Genomic DNA, 18,255 nt, shown 5'->3' on the forward strand with positions numbered 1-18,255 from the left:
GGGCTGGGCTTGTACGAAATAGTAGCAAAAGAAAATTCACTTGGATTTCAGTTAGTAGAAACGAACTACAGTATAATAAAGCTGATGTTAAGGAACAAATTACCTTTCCCACCCAACCAGCATGTCATTTATATTAATAGTGGGGGATGCTAAGTTGCTCTGTGTGTAAGTAAACTCTATTAAGAAAGTCACATCCCTTGGTGAAGCTGGATCCTTAGTAAATTTTACTAGCCAAGCACTGAGCTCTGTGTCAGAGTAATTACACCCTTTATCTACTGTGAGCTCTCTTTTAGCTTCTTCATACTCCTTAATTTCCCACTTCAGCCAATTTAGCAGTAAAATCGCAGAAGTTGAAAAAGGTTAGCTGCTGAGGAACTGGAGCATGAATGTTCTGTTAAGCTCCATGCCTTATAATCGCATCATGTAAAAGAAGGAATTAATTAAGTAACAATTAAGTAGTGATGGATCATTGACAATATATATACACTTTGGTGCTAAAATTAATCTCCCCTATAACACCAACAGAATAGTGCATTTTTTGCATTGAAAACACTGCCAAGTTATATCCCTGAAACGTGAAAAGGAGAAGCTGCTCTCCCTTTTACCCTAAACTAAACAACTCCAAATGTTGGAACCAACTCCTTGATCATTTTGGTCGCCCTTTTCTGTACCTTTCCCCAACATATAAATATCCTTTCTGAGGTGAGGAGAGAAGAACTGTACACAGTATTCCAGGTGTAGTCACACAATAGATTTGTATAACACCATTATGATAAATAAAAGTTTAGTTGTTAAGACCCTTTCTGAATGATCCATTGGATGGCATTTGCCTTTTTCACAGATATCACACACCAGTTTGATGTCTTAATCAAGTTATACACTATGACCCCAATGTCTCTCTCATTCTTGGTCAGCCAGCACAAATTCAGACCTCAGCAGCATACAGTACATGTAAAATTGGGTGTGTTTTTTTAACCCCAGTGTACATCAGTTTATACTTGCTTATGTTGAGCTGCCTTTGCCCATTTTACTGCCCATTTACCCAGTTTGGAGCTATCCTTATGGAGCTCCTTGCAATTCCTTTTTGCTTTAGCTTCCCTGAACAATTTTACATCATCAGGAAACTTTGCTTCTCATCCCTTACTCTAGACCATTTATGATACAGTTAACAAGCACAGCTCACAATACTTGCAGGACAATCTTTGTGGAACTCAGCCTTAATAAAGACGAATGAGTGAAACCACAATATATAATTAATAGTCCATTGGGGGGAAAAGATACTGCACATAATATTCTCTGGGAACAAGCAGTAGAGTTTTCCTGGTGGTATTGGTACACTCACCAGGAAGACGAAGGGGCATGGCAGTGGTGAGATTAGGTGAGTTCAGTTTTAGACAGTGAAGCCAGCTATGATTAGATGGGCACAGGACATAGGTCATGACATTATGTTTGCTGACTGGGAGCAGTTATGGACCACAGGTATTAAATTCACGGCATGTAATGCCTTACGAGAAAACATTATGAAAATGATTTACAGGTGGTACATGACTCCAGTCAAGCTTGCGAAGATTTATCATTTGCCCAATAACAAATGTTGGAAATGTAAAGAGACTGAAGGTACCTTCTTCCACCTTTGGTGGACCTGCCCAAAGATTAAGGCCTTCTGGGAAATGATTTATAATGAGATTAAGAAAGTACTTAAATGCACCTTTCATAAGAAACCAGAGGCATTTCTCTTGGGTATGGTCGGCCAGCTGGTGCCGAGGAAGGATAAAAACTTCTTTTTGTACGCTACTACGGCAGCAAGGATTCTTCTAGCAAAGTATTGGAAGACACAAGAGCTACCCACGCTGGAGGAATGGCAGGCGAAAGTGATCGACTTTATGGGACTGGCAGAAATGGCCGGCAGAATCCGCGACCAAGAGAAAGAGACTGTGGAAGAAGACTGGAAGAAGTTTAAAATATATCTTAAGAGCTACTATAAAATTGAGGAGTGCTAAAATGCTAAGGGAGAGGAAGACGTAGAATTACAGCGGTAAATTTTGTTTGATTTAGGGTGAAATTGAAAGGGAGAATGAATTTATATTTAATTGGCTAAAAGGGTTGTTGAATAATTGTTAAAAATAAAAGGATGCAAAAAGGGGAAGGTATGGGGAAGTCCGAGAAAAGAGGCTTATGGAAATAAGGTTAAGAAATTATGAATTTATGTGTTTGTTTCTATGTTGTTTTTGTTGTGTTTGTTAAAAATTGGAAAATTAATAAAAAATTTATTTAAAAAAAAAAATAGGTGAGTTCAGTTTTGGTGGTGGCAATATGTGCACACATCTCCAGGGCTGCCACTGTCAAACCAGAGTTCCCTTGACATTGCTTGTACTTTGCCCCACTCCATCCTAGTCCCAATATGAACACTGCTGCTTACCACCACCCCTGCTGCTTCAGAGGGATGAAACAAAGCTTGTACAATGTGAACACCAAGCCAAACACGGTCCACCAGCCATAAAACACGCCCCCAAGACTCAATATATATGTGCTGGGAAATAAAAACAAGGAAATTGTCAATTGCCTGGGAGGTCAGGCAACTGCTGAGGTGTACTCTGCTTGGTGATTCACCATAGAATCATAGAGTTGGAAGAGACCACAAGGGCCATCGAGTCCAACCCCCTGCCAAGCAGGAAACACCATCAGAGCACTCCTGACATATGGTTGTCAAGCCTCTGCTTAAAGACCTCCAAAGAAGGAGACTCCACCACACTCCTTGGCAGCAAATTCCACTGTCGAACAGCTCTTACTGTCAGGAAGTTCTTCCTAATGTTTAGGTGGAATCTTCTTTCTTGTAGTTTGGAACCATTGCTCCGTGTCCGCTTCTCTGGAGCAGCAGAAAACAACCTTTCTCCCTCCTCTATGTGACATCCTTTTATATATATTTGAACATGGCTATCATATCACCCCTTAACCTCCTCTTCTCCAGTTGGGCGCAAGACATGTCTAGAACTTTCATGTCTCTGGATTGATGGGGACCTTCTTCACATTGCACAATCCTGAATGCAGCAGTCAAAGATTTAAGGCCTCTCCCCATGCCACTGTTTGAAATCCAGATCACCCATTATTTGTGAAAAACAAAAAGGAAGAAAACATAAGGCCAAACAACATGGGTTAATGCCCATGTCTAGTTTGACCTTAAAAAGGGGGCACACTGACTTACTTTAAAGTCACTGCAACATTTCTGGGGGGGGGGGTTACACACTTGCAAATTTGCAAATTACAGTCATCTTGTTATTTTTAGACTCTAATGCTGGTTTCTCTTCACATATTATGATGATTCAGTTTTCACTGATTAGTTCTGCAACAAAATGTGGCATAGAACCAGTGGGATCAGGGATACAAAGATGAGTGAACGACAGTCAAAGGAAGTACATCTCAAGTAAATTTCCTGGGGAAGGGGGAGCAGGTTGCCAATGAATATTGTCCTGGCCTAGTGAAACTAAGCTGTGTAAGCTGCTTAGGGTGATTAGGCATCTGATGGACAGCCAGGATCAGGTGGGAAGTGAGGTGTAAAGACAGCAATAGGGTCTTGCCAAATGCATAACTCAGAGAATGATTTCAGCCACATATTTGATACGGTGACATTTCCCTTAAACTTTCCTGGTCTGAATTATTTGCATTAATTGATTTATATTTCAGTTTCCCACCTGAAGGTGCTCAAAACAGCTTACAGTCAAAATAAAAAAAGAGATCAAAATCATCATAAAACCGTATTAAAAGTTTCATCAAACACATCAAGAATGCTCAAAAAGCAACTCAAATTTTCATCTAAAAGTTTCTTACGTAAAAAGCCAGCTACCAGTTTGACTTCCCTGAATGCCTAGAAATCTAACAGAGTAGACCTTGTAAGGCTTTCTAGGCTTAGACTTTCATAATCCAGATTCTAGCACCCAAACCGACAGATTTCCAGTAACAGAAAACCTTATTTCAAACAGTGGTGATGCCTTAGGCAACATCTCAAAGGGACATATATAGGAGAAGGTGCTTCAGATCCAGTTATTTAAGTATAAGAGGAAAAGCACCACTCTGAATTTAGCCACTTACATAAAACTGGTGTCACATGCTTCCAGAGTCTTATATTCAACAGAAGCTCTGGTGCCATCCTATGGACCATCTGAAGTATCTGAGCTGTCTTCAAAGGCCACCCCACATGCAGCAGGCAAGGCGACAAGTTCCAGAGTGCATATGGCAATGGCCAAGCATAACTTATAAATGCTGACAGATACCTAAGCATATTGGATTCCACACACATATTAATGGTGTGCTTGTGTGTGGGATTTATGGCTGAACACCTGTTTGATGAGTGAAAAGTTTTAGTTTAGGTGGAACGCAAAGGTATACAAAGAAGAGAAAAGGCTTACCGTAGTTGTCTTTATTCTCCCACCTGGTTGTGTACAGGTCCAGCCTGATTTATTGATTAGCAAATCACAGCCTTCTCCTTCTAAACATGGAAGCATTTCACACCACTGTTTTGTTTTTATAATGCGTGCTGTGGACAACAAAAGAGAAAAAAAATCGGATTATAGTTCACGTTTTCCTGTCCACAAGATTTGCTTGCGTGTGGAGGTCCCCAAGCCACCCCTCAAAATAATTCACAAATCAGACATAATTTTTGTTTAAGGTTTTTGGCATAATTTTGGCCACAACTTTATTAAAATACATAATCTGTGAATGGTTGCTTAGGCATTGGTTATGACTATCTGTCCCCCCACCTGGGACAGAACTGACTTTCCAAACTCCCTCGGAAGCCAGTGAAAGGAAAACAATATTGGGGATCAGTTGAGCTGAGTGACAGTCCCTCACCGCTCACCCAACCTGCTCCCTAAGGCTTGCTGGCCCTGGTCCCATTTCAGGGATTGGACGAAATCGTGGCAAGCCCCTGGTTTCCTTTAACGGAATTCCCTTCCACACCATCATTGGAGGGGCAGGCCCAGCCTATCCTTACCCCTCCTCCACCAATTTTTATAACCAATGTGTAACTGCAACCTTACAAGTTGTGACGAATTGCTAAGTAGTAGGCAAAAACCAAATGGCACCAGCCAATCAGGCAAATGGACAAAATTCCTACTAGGCCCCTGCCCCAACGGAAGATGACCCCATGACAGGCATAGCAAGGTCAACTGGAACTCAGGGGGGATGGGCGGGTGATCCGATGCACTCAGCGAAAGAGAAAGCAAAAGCTGAGTGCCCCACTATTTAAAGCCTTTGGTCCCACCCCCCAAATTGCTACATGCAATTTGTCCCAGCAACCCGGCCATCCAATCGTTGCCCCAGGCCATCACAATTTTACCTGCCTGGCAACAGAGGGTTGGCCTGGCAGACCCTACCGCAACACGTGCTCTCATTTCAGGGAGAACACGCTTTATTTTGACAATACATCAATGCTCCATTTCTGTAAAATGCTTAACCAACGTATAGCATGACCCTTCTCCTTGGGCACAACTATAAGGAGATTGAATGATTTTGCTTCCATTTCAGATTAACCACACTTTCGTGTCATTTCTGAACCCTAAATTGTGGTTGATCTTAACTATGGTTGCTGAAACAGGTCAGTTCATCAAATGCGGTATGAAGTTGGCTTGTTTCGACAAACCATAGGTCAGATTAATCACAGTTTATCCAGATATGGATGAAAAGGCAAGCTCTGGTTAATCCAAAATGGAAGCAAAAGCTTTGAAATTCTTCCTTGCAGTTGTGTTAGATGAAGGGTATGCGTGTAGGTTGGAGCCTGAGGTGTTCCTTGCAAGCACAGCCAATGTGACCATAATTAAATTCCACCACAACAATACAAAAAAGTCTTTATGACACTCCAGGTCAGAGACCTTGAAATGACAGATGAGTAATCATATGGTCCTCACTTAAAATAAGCTGCCCCAAGTTCAAGGGAGAAAGGGACCAGCAGAGCCAGCACACAAGATTCATCTCTGAAGCGGTGCAATCAATGAAGATGGATCTTTTGCTGGCTTAACCTCCACGCTGACCTCTCCTGTAAAGACTGTGAAACTGATATGGGCTCATAAGTGCTGGAAGCAGCTGACATGCACCAATTGGACCAGGGTGTGGATTTTCTTCCATGGAACCTATTTGGCTCCGGTTCATGGATTTTACAGATCTAGTGAATGCATTCATCCATATTCGTTAGAATTTTTTTAAAAAAATTGAATTATTATACAGATACAAATGAAACAAAGAATACAGACATTTCTACTGAATACACAAGGAAAGGAAAAAGAAAAGAAAAAGAAAAGAAAAAAAGGGGGGGAAAGAAAACAGAACAAACACAAACAGTAAAAAATTAAGTATAATACAAGGTAACTATAATAGTCATCCCAGACTATTCTTTACCTGAACACTGACCCTTCTGGGGTGAATCTCTTTCTATTATACTTTTGGTTATTGATTTCGACTTCTGTCGACCTCATGGTGGTTCATTTCCTATAACTAGTACCATTTCTCTGTGTTTCAATATATTCCTTATCTTGGTATAAGGAGACATTTTCCCACTTATGGGTTTATTCTAAACACAGCCAAACATTGGTTGTTGAACCTTGACTCGATAGCTAGGTATTTAAACAATCTCATTCCTTCTGGACTATTTTATTTGACTTGTTCCTTAAGGCTTCCGTCAACTTAGTGAGTTTGAAGTGCTCGCTCAATTTTTGTAGCCATTCTTCTTTATTTGGTATATGGCCTCCCTTCCAATACTTGGCTATTGATACGACGTCACTGCATAGAAAAATAATTTTAATCTTTCTTTTTGAATATTATCAGTTAGAATTCCAAGAAGGAATGATTCCGGTTTTTTATGAAATGTAATTTTTAGTAATTTTTTCATTTCCTCGTAGATCGTGTCCCAGAATTTTTTTTTATTTCTGGGCACGACCAGCATTCGTCCATATTCTTGTCTGTTTGTTTGAAGCAAGCAACCCTGACAACTTCCTCTCTTTCTTCATCATATGTTGGGTATGAGTTATTCCTTTGCAAACAAGGCGTTTTTCTTTATGTGTGTGTTGAGAACTTTGAAGTCAACATTATCATAGTGATAGATCTATGCCACAGCAAGATATGATGGCTGGGGTTTTAAGCATAGCCGTGTGGCTATCTGCTCTAGCAAGGCTTTTCTCTCCCCATATGGTACAGGCAAGCCCTGTCTACACACGTTCAATATGTGCATGGTCATGTATATGCACATTGTGCCCAACCCGGAAATGGTCCAGAAATGTCATAAAGATGTCACTGAAACATCACTAAAGGGGCAGAACAGGGATGGGGGTGGGATGGAATGGGGTGTTTACAGTCTTTTTCAATGGGTTTCAATTATACATGACGTCACCAATGTGCACGGTGCCTTGGAACGTAACCCCTGGGTAAACCGAGGACTGCCTGTATCATTTTCCCCAGATGGAAATACTGACAGAAATAATGCCACAAACTGTCATTATACACCACAGGTCTATACTCTAAGTAAGAACAACAGTAACTGGAAATCCCCTGTGAACATTCGTGGGTGGGGAATCCAAATATATAGTAGGATCACGTCATACACTAGGGTGGCACTGTAGTCTAAACCACTGAGCCTCTTAGGCTTGCTGATCAGAAGGTCGGTGGTTTGAATCCCCACGATGGGGTGAGCTCCCATTGCTCTGCCCCAGCTCCTGTCAACCTAGCAGTTTGAAAGCACACCAGTGCAAGTAGATAAATAGGTACCACTGCGGTGGGATGGTAAACAGTGTTTCCATGCACTCTGGCACTCAAAAGGGAAGCATAACACTCAAAATGCAGCAGGTTCAACTTCTAAAAAAATAAATAAATCACAAACCAGAACACTTACTTCCAGGTTTGCATTGTTTGGATTCAAAGTTGTTTGAGTACCAAGGTGTTTGAGAACCAAGATACCACTGTACTTAATTCCTTGTACTGAACCATGATATTTAGCTTTGACTAATGAGGACTTTTTGCACTTACTGTTTACATGTAAAGTATGAATAGCAAGGATATTAATACAGGGTTGATAGCGATTTGATCCTTTATTTATTTATTTAAGAGAGTGAAATCCCCTTCCTCTGAAGATCTGAACAAAGCAAAACACCCAGCTCTGTTTTGAAAACACTATGACACTTAAACTGGGCACGATTAGGAAAACAGGATTAAGACAGAACATGTGAACATGTGCACACACATATTTATCAGGTTTTTGTACTTTTCTGTACCTTTGATATGAATTTATACACTAAAATGTGTCAGCAACCATGAGAACTCCGTTTGCAAAATCTCCTGAATATTGATAAAACCACCAGCCTGCTTCAGATATTTCTCTCTGTAAAGTTTCCCAAAGGCACAAAGTTTATGAAACCACTGGCCTCTTTCAAATTAACATTTCCAATTTATATCTAAATCAGCTGACCACCTAGCATGGATAAGCTAGGCCACAAGGGCTTGCATGAGATTTTGAAACTCTGAAGAGAATATCTCCCAAACTGTTGAAATCCTAGTTTTCGGGGAAAGAACAAATAAGAGTCAGATAGCTTCAGGGTAGTTAGTTTTTGCTGTCTAACAAGGGATGTTAATTGAATGCTTGCCTCTAGAGAGAAATCTTTGTCAGGAATCACTGTGCTCTGTTTCCATCCCCTGCTGTTCCGCTCTGCTGTATTCAATTAGTGTACTGGAAGGAAAGTAAAATTTAAACTGATCTCTGACATGCCAGCAGAAACCACTACAGGGATCAGGTTTTTTGGGACATCTTGCTTTGTTGCCAATATGCTGAGCATGTCAGAGTTAATGGGAGCCAGAGGAAACAGCTAGTGGAGGTATTGCAGGGGCATGGGAGAGAAGAGGCAAAGTACTAGGAGTCAAAGTAGCAAGAAATATTGCGAGGTTTAAGCTGTGGCTCTCTTAAGGCAGCTCCCTGTTTCACATAGCATTTGGGAGGAGCAAGAGCTCAGGGGCAGAGCATTCCTCCCGTGCAGAAGGTCCCAGGCTTGATCTCTGGCATCTCCCGTTCAAAAGATGAGGAAGCGGGAACAGATCTCTGCCTAAAACCCCAGGAGAGCCACTGTTGACATTTCCATTCCACCTTAAGGAACAGGCATGAGATTGTTGCGTGTCACATGTCTGTTTACATTCCAGCACAGTATGCTAAGAACTTCTGCTTGTGTATAGCTTTTGCTGTTCTCTCCGAGACGACATGAGAGAAGACATGTTTCTTTGTTCTGATTTATGTTTAATAAATCTGTAGTTGCGTGTCGAGGCCCCCAAGCCTCCCCCCAATAACTCACACATCACACATCAATTTTGGTTTGGGTTTTCGGCACGATTTTGGCCACAACTTTATTTAAATACACCCAAGTGAGTGGTTGCTTAGGCATTGGTTCCGACTATCTGTCCTTGCCAAGGGGGACAGAACTGACTTCCGGATTCCAGCGAAAGCCAGTGCGGGAAACAACTTTTGGGGAGAAAATGAGGCTGGGGCTCAGTCCCTCACTTCTCACGCTCATGCTCCTGGTGGCTTGCACGGCCCAAGTCCGATGCCAGGGACAAGGACGGAAAGAATGGCAAGCCCCTGGATTCCTTTAACGGAATTCCCTTTCCGCACCACCATTGGAGGGGTAGGCACTTACCCCTCCTCCAACCAATTCCAAAACCAATGCCTAACCGCCAACCTTACAAGTTGTGACGATTTGCTACGCAGTAGGCAAAACCAAATGGCACCAGCCAATCAACCAAATAGACAAATTCCTACCAGGTCCCTGCCTCAAAGCAGATGACCCCATAACAGGCATAGCAAGGTCAAGCGAACAACCCCCCCAATACAGGGAGGGTGGGTGGGTGATCCGGTGCAAGCAGCCAAGAGGGCGCTCAAAGTTGGGCGACCAGTATTTAAAACCTCTGACCCCTCCTTCAAAATTGGCAACAAGCAATTCTCCCCAGAGACCTGATTAACCAATTCACTGCCTGGGTCCCTTCCCAAATCCGCCCAGCAACAATGGGGTGGCTTGTATCCCCCACCACAACACGCGCTCTCTGCTAGGGAGAACACATTCTGTAGCATGACTTCACAAGCCTCACGCCTATTCTGTGTGTGCGGTACACTCTGCTAATAGCATGCCCTGGCTTTTGAAATCCGGGTCGCTGATTTATGTCGGAGCACGGGTCGATGAAAGGAGAAGTCCGAGTTGGGGCATGCCAGCTGGCCTCCTGGCCCTCTGCATGTCGACAGCCACTGCCCATCAGAGGACACAATACTGGGTAGTCATGTACGAAAGCAGCTTGCTGCTATTCCCTCACTCTAAGCTCAGTGTTTCGCATCCTTCCTGGTGTTTGGAAAGGAAGGGAATAGAGATCCTAACCAGTCGCTTGGATATGTCAGACTAGCCACCTCACCACTCTGGTATTAGGTAAAGGTAAAGGGACCCCTGACCATTAGGTCCAGTCGTGACCGACTCTAGGGTTGCAGTGCTCATCTCACTTTATTGGCCGAGGGAGCCGGCGTACAGCTTCCAGGTCATGTGGCCAGCATGACTAAGCCGCTTCTGGTGAACCAGCGCAGCACACGGAAATGCCGTTTACCGTCCCACTGGAGCGGTACCTATATATTTACTTGCACTTTGATGTGCTTTCGAACTGCTAGGTTGGCAGGAGCTGGGACAGAGCAATGGGAGCTCACCCCATCATGGGGATTCGAACCACCGACCTTCTGATCCTAGGCTCTGTGGTTTAACCCACAGTGCCACCCGTGTCCCTGGTATTTGGAGCAAGCTCCAATTATGAGTTATTCTTGGAACCTCTCCTCTCTCTTATCAGTCTTTTCGTCTTAATCCTCTAGACCCACCTTTTCTTCTGGAATCTTCCAAGAAGTCTATATACTCTTGAACAACTCTGAAAAAAGTTTTTTGATAAGCTCACTCAACTTCTAGTGCTATTACCTCATTTTCACACCCAAGGCAGCATAGGGGTAGTCAACGAACCAGCTCATTTATGGTATTTATATCTCGTCTTTCTCCCAAAATGGAATTCAAGGTGGGAGGACACAGGGGTACCCAGGCAATCTTGAAACGCTCACCAGAGAAAATTAACTTAGCGTTAGCAAGATTCTAACAGAATATTCATACATCGACAGGTCATAAAAATGCCAATGCAGTGTACAATGAAATCATTAAAATGTCATAAAGCTATAAAATGGTAAAATAAAGTGACAGGGGGGGGGAACAATGGCATCCTTATCATATTCCTTCTATGGTACACCCTGTGGATGAGCCAGAATCCTTGATAAATGTTCTTGTCCCAACCCAACTTGTTAGAGTGAACAGGAAGCAGAAAATGCAAACTGATATGCAAAGGGACATAAAAGGTATTCGTTGTGGCTATCATTGAAATAATTTTTGCTCCCCCCGCCCCCAAGAAAACCAAAGGGCATCAACGCAGTTCATGATATCGTACTGCTGGCACTAAGCTGAAACAAATTCCTGCTGCTAGATACAGCAAAGAACAAGTTTATTTATTTATTTCATAAAACGCACACACTGTTTGATTGTAAATGAAACCTCAAAGTGATTTTTAAAGATAAAACAGTGAAATCAAGGGGGGGGGGAATACAACCCTACTTTAAAGCATGCAAAAGTTAGATTACTGAAACAGATTAAAATTACTTCTACTTTCCAAGCATCTGGGGAGGCTTCTCTAAGCAGGAATGTTTTTAGCAGTACAGTGGTACCTTGGTTCTCAAACACCTTGGTACTCAAACAACTTGGAACCCAAACACTGCAAACCCGGAAGTAAGTGTTCTGGTTTGGGGGGGGGGGGAATTCCGGAAGCCAAACATGCTCTATTTTGAGTGCTACGCTTCTGTTTGGAGTGTTACGCTGAGGTCTGTCTGTTTTTGCGATTTATTTTGCATTTTTGTGGCTCTTTTTTGTGTGTGACTGTATGGAACCCAGTTCAGCTACTGATTGATTGATTGATTGATTGATTGGTTTATTGTGTGACTGCAGTACATTGTTTATTGCTTTCATTTATCCATCAAATGTGTTGTATTAAAAGAACTGTACGTAATCCCTTCCCACAAGAATAACACACGCATTCCCCACCCCACAGAGCTAGCAAAACTATTTTGTTTCTGGAAGTTTACAATGTTGCAACAGATTTATGAGGGGAAAAGCAGATCTAGGTTGAAAGCTTCATCTGTCTATACATCCATTCATCCACCCATCTACCCTTGACAAGCAATCAAATTTTAACAATTTAAAATAAAAATACCTGGCTGATAAATAAAATCCATGTGTTGGAATATCAGTTACTGATAGACATGGACGTGATATGAATTGATTATTTCTCCTGCCAATCAAAGCTCTTGTTAGATATGCATCTGATGTCATAGACGCACATAATGAAATTCTGATTGACAGCTAAAGCCTGTCACATTGTTCACACATTTTGATGTGTGTTATAAAGGGACAGAAATCAATGGGAAACACAGAGCGCTGATTTCCTAGTTTTTCCTAAAAAAAATTCAAGGTGGTTCCACATTTGGCAAAAGCAAAAAACAAAAACAAAAAAGGAAGCAAAACTATAACAACAACAACAACAACAACAACAACAACAACAACATTATTTATAAACAACAACAACAACAACAACAACAACAACAACAACAACAACAACAACATTATTTATACCCCGCCCATCTGGCTGGGTTTCCCCAGCCTCTCTGGGCGGCTTCCAACAAAATATTAAAAATACAATAAAACATCAAACACTAAAAACTTCCCTAAACATGGCTGCCTTCAGATGTCTTCTAAAAGTCTGGTAGTTGTTCACTTTGACATCTGGTGGGAGGGCGTTCCACAGGGTGGGTGCCACAACCGAGAAGGCCCTCTGTCTGGTTCCCTGTAACTTTGCTTCTCACAGTTAGGGAACCACCAGAAGGCCCCGGAACTGGACCTTAGTGTCTGGGCTGAATGATGGGGGTGGAGATGCTCCTTCAGGTATACTGGGCCAAGGCCATTTAGGGGTTTAAAGGTCAGCACCAACACTTTGAATTTTGCTCGGAAACATACTAGGAACCAATGTAGGTCTTTCAAGACTGGTGTTATGTGATCTTGGCGGCCACTCCCAGTCACCAGTCTAGCTGCCACAATCTGGATTAGTTGTAGTTTCCAGGTCACCTTCAAAGTTAGCCCCATGTAGAGCACATTGCAGTAGTCCAAGCAGGAGATAACCAGAGCATGCACCACTCTGGCGAGACAGTCTGCGGGCAGATAGGGTCTCAGTTTGCGTATCAGATGGAGCTGGTAGATAGCTGCCTTGGACACAGAATGGATCTGCGTCTCCATGGACAGCTGTGAGTCCAAAATGACTCCCAGGCTGCACACCTGGTCCTTCAGGGGCACCATTACCCCATTCAGGACCAGGGAGTCCTCCACACCTGCCCGCCCCCTGTCCCCCCAAAACAGGACTTCTGTCTTGTCAGGATTCAACCTCAATCTGTGGAAACTCTTTATGGATATATAAAGCAGAAATTAAATTAATGCAAAAGTACATTCCTTTTTTTTTTAAGGTACTCCTTGTTTGAAAAATAATACTGATACTTTGTTCATGCTAGATGTTAAAAACAAAAATAGAACAATTATTTTATAATAATAATTATTTCATACTACGCATGATTGTGTATGGTTTCAAAAATTTATCAGGCTTACTACTTACACACTCCTCAATCAAAACTTAGAAATAGTTATTGCATGGGTCTCTCTCACTAGAAGGGACGCGAGTGACACTGTGGGTTAAATCACAGAGCCTAGGACTTGCCGATCAGAAGGTCGGTGGTTTGAATCCCCGCGACGGGGTGAGCTCCTGTTGCTCGGTCCCTGCTCCTGTCAACCTAGCAGTTCGAAAGCATGTCAAAGTGCAAGTAGATAAATAGGTACCGCTCCGGCGGGAAAGTAAACAGTGTTTCCGTGCACTGCTCTGGTTCGCCAGAAGTGGCTTAGTCATGCTGGCCACATGACCTGGAAGCTGTACGCCGGCTCCCTCGGCCAATAAAGCGAGATGAGCGCCGCAACCCCAGAGTTGGCCACGACTGGACCCAATGGTCAGGGGTCCCTTTACCTTTACCTTACTCTCACTAGAAGACCAATAATAGACAGGGAGTGTACAGTTTTATAAACTGATATAGCAGAGATTGGGGCATCAATTTCTGCACTGCCATAACAGCTGCAGAGGGAAGAAGGGGAAAAGAAAGATTTATTCTATGAACTTGCCTTCTGCTCATGTAATACTGACTGCAACCCATAGCAAATTTTAATATTTAACCCCAGCTCACTCTGTTCTTTCATTCTCAAAATTTGCCCTTTTGATCATTCCAGTCCACATGATTACATTGATAAAGTATTGGTTAAACAGAAGTTAATATTTGCCATTGTTTCTGTGACTCCAGGGACTCCAGAAAGCATTAATCTCGTATGAAAAATTCAGCTTTAAAAATGAATCAATCTTTCCAGTGCAAATATGCGGCTGTTATCCATATTTGCTTCTGCAGAATATTGAGATAAACAACATTCAGAGATGTACAATAGCATTTCAATGCATTGCCTTTCCCAGAGAGGCAATGTGTAGTATTTAATGCATTACTGAATAGGGAGGTCAAGAGAAATCTCTGCGGTTCTATAAAATGTTGTGGTAAGGCATAACAAACATCAAGAAGTTTCTGTGGTAAGCCTGTGACTTATGGTTGCGTTAAACCACATTTTAGAATGGTGCGCACACACAAAAAATCTAGCAATATATCATGTTCCTAAGTACCTTAAAATGAGAGGCCTGAAATCAATAAGAAAATTGTGTTTAATGCCTATAGGAAAGAAACAGAAGAATACTGGGATGCATGAAGCTGTGAAACAGCTTGTAAACTGATGCTGTGATTCTTGAGAGCTGCTGTAGGAGCTAAGAATGCAATCTGTGAAATCCACAGTATAATCTTAGGCTAGCCACAAAAATCCCTGCCCATTTTCACTAGCCACAATCAGATAACCAGATTGCACTGCTTGACAGGTCTGTAAATTACTTTATAGACAGTAAGGATTTCTGAGATGAAGTATGCCGTACACAAAGAATGTTTAATATATATATAGCAATCAATGTGCATGTCACTGTACAGAACAACATGAACAAACAGGCTAGTCTCTTCCGTGATGAATCTCCAATCTAGAATTTGAATTAGTGAGTATTTTTTAAAATTTCTATACCGCCCTTCACCTGATGATCACAGGGTAGTTTACAATATGAAAAACAAAAATACACAACAGAGTAAGAAACAAAATCAGTACTTCCTTCCCTCCCCGCAGCTTGAAAGGCCATAGATTGTTTAATTAGTCTTTTTTATAATTTTTTTATTGGGTTTTATAAACAAGAATAATGTCATACAAATAAGCATACCAATTTTTCTCATGTCATTTGTATATCACAAAAATAGCATAATAAATGTGGAGTAATATCTACAAAATATGGTTCATCATTAGTGGTCACTGTATACGTTCTTGGTTCATGAATTGGTTTAAACAAAGGGGAAACAGGATATAACAGAGTTTTTCTGGGGTTTTTTTTTTTTTTTTGTTAATTTATCAAGCATTTATTTTTATTATTTGTTAGGAAGAAAAGAGGGGGAAAGAAGGGGAAGGGGTGGTAAGTGGGGTGGGGTGGGGTGGTTACACTTTTATTCTTCTATTTAGTGTTAAGTGTGGGGTTCTGTGTCGGCATTACCTGTATGGGTTTAATTAGCCATGGCCACTGGGCCCATCACCTCCTGGCAAATAGAAGGGGAAGAAATGGAGGCAGTGAGAGGCAGATGGTGACAGCAGCCATGAAATTAAAAGACACCTGCTTCTTGGGAGAAAAGCAATGACAAACCTAGACAGCATCTTAAAAAGCAGAGACATCACCTTGCCAACAAAGGTCAGTATAGTTAAAGCCATGGTTTTCCCAGTAGTGATGTATGGAAGTGAGAGCTGGACCATAAAAAAGGCTGATCGCCGAAGAATTGATGCTTTTGAATTATGGTGCTGGAGGAGGCTCAAGAGTCCCATGGACTGCAAGAAGATCAAACCTATGAATTCTGAAGGAAATCAGCCCTGAGTGCTCACTGGAAGGACAGATCGTGAAGCTGAGGCTCCAATACTTGCGCCACCTCATGAGAAGAGAAGACTCCCTGGAAAAGACCCCGATGTTGGGAAAGATGGAGGGCACAAGGAGAAGGGGACAACAGAGGATGAGATGATTGGATAGTGTTCTCGGAGCTACTAACATGAGTTTGACCAAACTGTGGGAGGCAGTGGAAGACAGGAGTGCCTGGCATGCTCTGGTCCATGGGGTCACGAAGAGTTGGACACGACTAAACGACTAAACAACAACAACAAAATTTTCTGGCACCAAAAGATATTTATCAAAGGTGCCAGACAAAAATCTCGTGTTGCTGCCTTCCAGACATCTTGCAGAGGAGCCACACAAAGAAGGGCCACGGTTGATGGCTGCAGGGTCCAGGTCAGTTCATATGAGGAGAGATGGTCTTTGCTTGAGTGTATGGAAGATGACAAGGTATCAGGAAGGAACATGTTCAGGTGCCTGTGGCTGCAATTCAGCTAAAGAGGAATATATACAATTTGGCCTGCTATTGGGTCAGGGGTGGTTCATATCCCAGCATGCCTGACTATTAGCCATGCTGGCAGAGTACGGTAACATTTTCAGAGTCACAGGTTAGCCGCCCCTAGAGTAAGGATTTAAGACAAATGTTTAATAAAGTATTTGGCCTGGAGCATATAAATGCTAATAACTTATGTGAATAAAGTGTTGGTGCTGACCTTTAAAGCGCTAAACAGCCTTGGTCCAGTATATCTGAAGGAGCGTCTCCACCCTCATCATTCTACCTGGACACTGAGGTCCAGTGCCAAGCACCTTCTGGTGGTTCCCTCACTGCGAGAAGTGAGGTTACAGGAAACCAGGCAGAGGGCCTTCTTGGTAGTGGCACCCGCTCTGTGGAACGCCCTCCCATCAGATGTCAAAGAGAACAACAACTACCAGACTTTTAGAAGACATTTGAAGGCAGCCCTGTTTAGGGAAGCTTTTAATGTTTGATGCATTACTGTATATTAATATTTTGTTGGAAGCTGCCCAGAGTGGCTGTGGAAGCCCAGCCAAATGGGCGGGGTATAAATAATAAATTATTATTATTATATTATCATGAATTATCACTATAAGCACTATATTTTCATTGATTATTCTTCACTTTTAAAGTTTTATAGAATGCTGGAATTGTGAGCCCCATTGAATTGTATGTAGAGACTGCAATGAATCAGCCCCTTTGTTGCAGGACTGCATTACTCACTCTTTTGGGGGCAAAAAATAACTTTCTTTCAAAATGATCCCAACGTATCGAGGATGTTACAAAACACACATCCTTCCTTTTGACAATGAAGCAACTATTTCATTTCCAATCCTAATATAATAGCCCTGTATAGGTAAGCTTTTTAAGGTTTAATATTTTGCTATGCTTTTACATATGCTGGAAGTCTTCAGTCAGATGGGCAGGGTACAAAGAATAAATGATTATTAAAAGGCTACCATATGTGCGGGTTTTTCTTCTTCTTCTTCTTACTATACCGATGACCTTTAAAACTAAATTTAATCAATTAAGGGCTACTACTTCTGAAGAGTTCTTGTCTCTTGTTTGCAGTTCTTACCGAAAGGAATGCTGACCGGACAGATCTGCCGGCATCAAAACAGCATGAATATTCCATTGGCAGAATATGCATCACTTCATCTCAGTAATCACTACTGTGAGACTACCTATGGAATGTGCTTGAAAGAGCTGCCCTCCGCCCCACAAACCAATCTATGCTTCAGTGAAACCAAGGCAGGTTTATCTAATTAAAGGTTGTAGAAATTTCTAAGGCAAAGTGATAGAAGTTTATAAACAACCACTGCAGTTCCAATACAGTCATACATCATGTTACGTTTGCTTCATGTTACATTCTTTCAGGTTACGTCCCGCGGCGATCCAGAAGTACCGGAAAGGGTTACTTCCGGGTTTCGCCGCTCGCACATGCACAGAAGCACAAAATGACGTCACACGCATGTGCAGAAGCAGCAAATTGCAACCCACACATGCGCAGACATGCCGCTGTGGGTTGCACTCTTTTCATGTTGTGAATGGGCCTCCGGAACGGATCCCGT

The 18,255-nt window shown here is 42.1% G+C and overlaps 1 protein-coding gene across 9 annotated transcripts in view; it reads right to left on the minus strand.

The window, feature by feature from the left end:
* TAFA5 (TAFA chemokine like family member 5) overlaps positions 1-18,255 on the minus strand; it is a 339,258-nt gene that overhangs the window by 70,856 nt on the left and 250,147 nt on the right. For all 9 annotated transcript variants that reach the window (XM_079994434.1, XM_079994429.1, XM_079994433.1 and 6 more), the window contains one exon: positions 4,404-4,531. In XM_079994434.1, the coding sequence (XP_079850560.1) occupies positions 4,404-4,531 (128 nt within the window). The remainder of the gene's footprint in view (positions 1-4,403; positions 4,532-18,255) is intronic.

The sequence above is a fragment of the Podarcis cretensis genome (genome assembly GCF_951804945.1).
Source record: "Podarcis cretensis genome assembly, chromosome: 10".
Taxonomy (NCBI): domain Eukaryota; kingdom Metazoa; phylum Chordata; class Lepidosauria; order Squamata; family Lacertidae; genus Podarcis; species Podarcis cretensis.